This window comes from Solanum tuberosum, unplaced genomic scaffold, assembly GCF_000226075.1.
Source record: "Solanum tuberosum cultivar DM 1-3 516 R44 unplaced genomic scaffold, SolTub_3.0 scf00277, whole genome shotgun sequence".
In the NCBI taxonomy this organism is placed as follows: domain Eukaryota; kingdom Viridiplantae; phylum Streptophyta; class Magnoliopsida; order Solanales; family Solanaceae; genus Solanum; species Solanum tuberosum.
This window is the reverse complement of record NW_006239197.1, coordinates 508668-513472: the sequence shown is the minus strand read 5'-3', so window position 1 is coordinate 513472 and position 4805 is coordinate 508668. Positions and strand designations below refer to the sequence as shown.

Sequence of the window (4805 nt, the reverse complement as noted above, 5' to 3'; positions counted from 1 at the left end):
CAACGGCTCTCAACGGCTATAAATTTTGAAATTTCAGATTAAAAAAATAAAAAATAAATAAAATTGGCCCAACCGGACCGGACCGGGACGAACCGGTAAATTCCGGTTTCCGTCCCGTAACCCCTCCCGGACCGGTATAATATCGGATCTGACCGGTACTATCCGGAACCGAGACGGAACCGGTAACGGACCGGAACGAACCGGAACCGGTACCGGCACCTCCCGGTTCCGTTGCCAGCCTTAAGCACCGCCATTTAAATACATGTCGTTGAATTGTGGTGTCGAGATTAAACAATTCCATTGTGTGCACACTAGTTGGCAACGGAGTAAGTCTTCTGCCGAGAGTCTGCACAGAATATTTATCCATAGATCACCAGGAAGAAATAGACAGTCATTTTCTGGAAAACAAAACAAGCAAGACCAAAACATTATGTATTATCAAACTGTTACATCTTATTTCTTGCGTACTAGTATTATATAAGAAAATGGCATATAATGGACAAATTATAGGACATTAGCTGTGTAGGACTCTACTACTTTGTAGTTATCTATAATAAATGCACTTTAGATAATTATAGCTCTTACCTCATACACTCTAGTCTCTCTACGGATGGATACATGTTAATAACATAATCAACATCAACTTTGTTAGCGATCACATAGGCACTTCAACAGGTCAAAATAATTTACCACCTTATTTTTAGGAAAATCAAACATGTCAAAATAGTTTACCACCTTAGTTTTAGGAAAATCATTTGTAAGTGTAAACTATGAGGGTGTTTGGATTGATTTAAAAGTTGGTCAAATATACTTTTAAGTCAGTTTTTGATTTTTAGAAGTGTTGGCAATTATAAAAAATAATTTAAAATAAGTCAAAAATGACTTAAAATAAGTCGGGGAGTGTTTGACAAGGTTAAAAATGACTTAAAATAAGTCAAAAACCAAAAGTAGGTCTCCCCCTACTTTTTATTTTTTTACTTAAAAGTAATTTCAGTTTGATTTTTTTATTTTTGACTTAAAAACTACTTTTTTTAAGTTAATCCAAACGGGCTCTATGTTTATGAGAAAGTGTTAGGCATCAAACAAATTTTATTCTATCTTAAATATAATCTAATTAAAAACGGGGGGGGGGTGGGGGGGGATTATATAGTGATAATAAAAATGGCTAAAGTGATTTGAAAATAATTTGGAGCTGAGAGGAGTTATATAAAATATACCAGTGATATACATAAAAATATATGAGAGCGTTATACTTGTGATACACTGGGTTCATAGAGCAAAATATGTGGAATATATATTTATTGGTTTTCACATATAAACAATTTTGCAATAAGAGGTTTACGACTATCCTTTCTAGTAATATCGGACTTTATATGATCATACCCTTTGTTTCACCAAATTAGTCACTCTAATTAAGTCAAAAGCTAATTGTTGGTAGCAAAGAAAGGGGGAATTTAAAAAGTTGTCCATGAGAATAGAATTTATTTAATCCACACAAATTTGATTAATATAATTAAACAAATTCAGTTGCTATTTAGGAAAGAAGACATCTCTTTTCATTTTCTTATAAGCAATACTTATGATGAAATATATCAATCGAATTAATTTCATGTGTGGTCATTAAACTTTAACCATAATATCAACAATAATTTGTAAATTACAATAATTTTATCTTACTAAAGTCACTAAATAATGTGACGATTTTTTCAAAAGATTCACCAATAGACAAACTTGGGGAAAATTGACTTGCATGTTACTGCCACATGTGTGTGTAAAAGGAAAAAAAACCATACAAACATAGAAAATAAAATAACATGAGGCAAACCAATTATATATTATATTCGTTTCGAGAAGGAACGAAAACAATAAGCATAGGGTCACTGCGTGAAATTTGTAGACCATGTAAATAGAGTTGTTCACTCCTTTTTAATAATGTTACATGCGAGGAGAAAATGTGAAGTAAGAGTAACAACATTCTTCTATCCCTCTGAAATAGTTGCAATTTTTCAATCGAAATCTGAAATTACGCTATTTTTAGGTGAACCAAGCAGGTCAACAACATCTAATTGGGGCGGAGGAAGGCATCAGCGAGCATCTGTCCAAGCTGAATTTGTGCAGCAGTAGTAAGGTGCGTATAATCTGGCCCGATCTGCAACCCTTTGGCATCCACATATTTCAAATTCCCAATATTTATCTCTCGCTGAGCTTCCCTCACCAACTCCATGTATGGCCCTAGTGCTGTTGCAATTCCCACCTGCACCAAAAAAAATATCCCCATTACCATTTTAGGACCCACCTTATCTCTTCTACCAATTTTTTTTCTTTTTCCCAAAATATGTCTTATTATTACGATCACACGTTCATTAGTCACTGCACCGACATTTTTTTTTTGAATTTTTCTTTTATTCAAATATTTTCCTTAAAAGAATGTTTAGATATATTTAATTTAATTTATCTATCATATAACAAGTCATTCAAAATCATAACATATGATATCGTGACCCTAACAAGGTAAAGGAGAAATTGGACTAGGTAGTTATCAGGAAAAAAAGGGTTAATGGGACGATATGTATTCTCATATTTTATTTTAGATTTGAACTCACAATCTTAAAGTTTATTTCAACACCAACATTTATCACCAAAAACAGTTGTCAATTTTTATAATTTTAAAACCCAAAAAAAGACTTGTCAACTTCAAATTCCAAAAAGATTGTTAAAGGAAAACAGAGAAAACCACAGCTAGGAACATAAAAGGGTAGTAAACTCATAGTATTTGCATATCCAATAATTTTCTCAAAGAAGATATACCTGAATAACAGTTAGATTAGGCAGTTCCAGATCGTGGCGCACATGCTTGAAGAATCTCTCCAATCTGACCTTATACATTTTGGCATCCTCAAGTGTCTTTGTATCACTCTCACCTTGGAACCACAACAATGCCCTGATCTTTCCGCCGCCTCGAGTGGCCGCCTTTGTCCTCTTTATCATATTCTTGTAAAGGAAGCCGCCTGGAGCCCATTCAGTAATACTCGTTCCTCCAACAGCACAAGGAACCAACCCAATTACTCCAATACTTGGATCTTTCTTCAAAACTGTATTGGCAAATGGCATCCCTGGACCAATCCCACAAGTGTTGTTCACATCTATGTCCTTATGAAGGGGTTCATGAGCCTCAACCCATTTAAGTCCTCCACTTAGTCGGAGGATTGATGGGTTGGACTCGCATTCACGTGGGATGACACCATCCCACGACTCATTAACAAAACCGGGACGGAGTGAGTGATTAATCACTCCGCCTCGGCCGGAAATGTTGCTCTGACCTGCTAAAATGAATATGTTTTTAACTAGTGAATAATTTTCTAGATCTGCTGTGGTTACCCAACCAGCATGTGCTAAAAGCAGCAATAACAGATAAGGGAGCATTGTTTTTCTGTGAACCATTGATTAAAAAAAAAGTTGGGAATTCAAAAAAATCTCTATAGATTAGATCTAGAGAACAATGGGCTGAGAGTGGGGTGTTGGGACTTGGGGGCTAGCTATTAAGCAAAGTGATTGGTTCCTTTATTGCTAGGACTACTTTATGCAGCCCCACCACTGATTAATAACACGAACATACAAAATTCAGAGCGGTACCACTGTACAACGTTTTGCTGATTTTATGGGCATTATTTATTCAGTAATCATTTTCATTTTTATAAACTTATTAGCGGTACTGAGGAACCCGTGATAAGCAACTTTGATTTATTTGGCCGTCTATAAAAGTGCAACTCTGACTCATATTGCATTATATTATATTAAATAAAAGAAAAAAGAAAAAGTGAAAGGGTTAAATAAGGTGAAAATATGTATTAATTGATCATAATTAAGTGTTGAGAAATGAGAGCCTCATGTGCAAACACATGACATGACAAGCATTTCCTCTAAACGGTGCTCAGAATACCCATCCATATATGTCCTCCGGAAGAGGTTTACAAAGCTCAGTTTTGGAATATAAGACAACAAAGAATGAAACCTGCTCTATGAAATAGTACTCATGATCTTGTGTATATCTAAAATCTCAACTTATCTTCTGTTTTTACTTCTCATTGTAAATAGATACATGTGGTTTCTCTTTTCTACAACTTATATATTTGACATACAACATATCATTGAAATCAACTTGATAAGATTGAGCTAATATTTCTGTCTTTTCCACTAGAATCTGAGTAAAGAAGAGGCAATTCAAAAATTATAGTGAGTAAGAGGACTCTGTTTTCCTAAACTCGTGAAGTAAACAACAACTGCTATATATGAAATGATAAATAGAACTAACTCAGTAAGTTGGTGAGAAATAACATACCAAGCTAAATAATTAATCTCGAGAGATGAAATGAAAATAATCTGAGAACTATATCTGCAGCCGAACTCTTGTATTCAGACACATCCTAAACAATTTTAGTTTGGTATACCTTTGAAATTAGAAAAGTTGGTTTTGTTATGAATGAGCACATGGGAGCCTGTCATGTTATCAAACTCCAGCTTTCGTACAGTTCTTAGCCGGAGATGGTAAGCAAAGACTCCTCTCCACAGCCAACTAATTATCAATTCCCCATTTAGTGTGCCAACCACTTTTACATTAAAATGCATACTATCAGTAAAGGGAAATCGCCTAACACCCATATCATCAAGAATGATTGTCTCACTACTTTGACTCCAATTGTATTGATCTTCCAGATACCAGAATTGCATCTTTACTATGTCTTCAACATGACAAGTTATTGCGCAGAATGACACCACGCCTTCCTTTTCTAATATTTGCATCCGAG

The 4805-nt window shown here is 34.9% G+C and overlaps 1 protein-coding gene across 1 annotated transcript; it reads right to left on the bottom strand.

Annotated features, from left to right (window-relative positions):
* Positions 1-1810: 1810 nt before the first annotated feature.
* LOC102604228 (probable carbohydrate esterase At4g34215) lies at positions 1811-3633 on the bottom strand. The gene is made up of 2 exons (XM_006358455.2): positions 2809-3633; positions 1811-2254 (listed from the first exon to the last, which is right to left on the bottom strand). The coding sequence occupies exons 1-2, from the start codon at positions 3439-3441 to the stop codon at positions 2063-2065; spliced, it is 825 nt and encodes a 274-aa protein (XP_006358517.1). The 5' UTR covers positions 3442-3633; the 3' UTR covers positions 1811-2062.
* Positions 3634-4805: the final 1172 nt, after the last annotated feature.

What these genes read in the sequence shown, in the direction of transcription:
- LOC102604228 (XM_006358455.2), bottom strand. Translation starts at nt 3,441, where the DNA reads ATGGTTCACAGAAAAACAATGCTCCCTTATCTGTTATTGCTGCTTTTA. An exon ending in CTAATCTAACTGTTATTCAG is followed by an intron (nt 2,255 to 2,808) that starts GTATATCTTCTT and finishes TTTTTGGTGCAG; the next exon opens with GTGGGAATTGCAACAGCACT.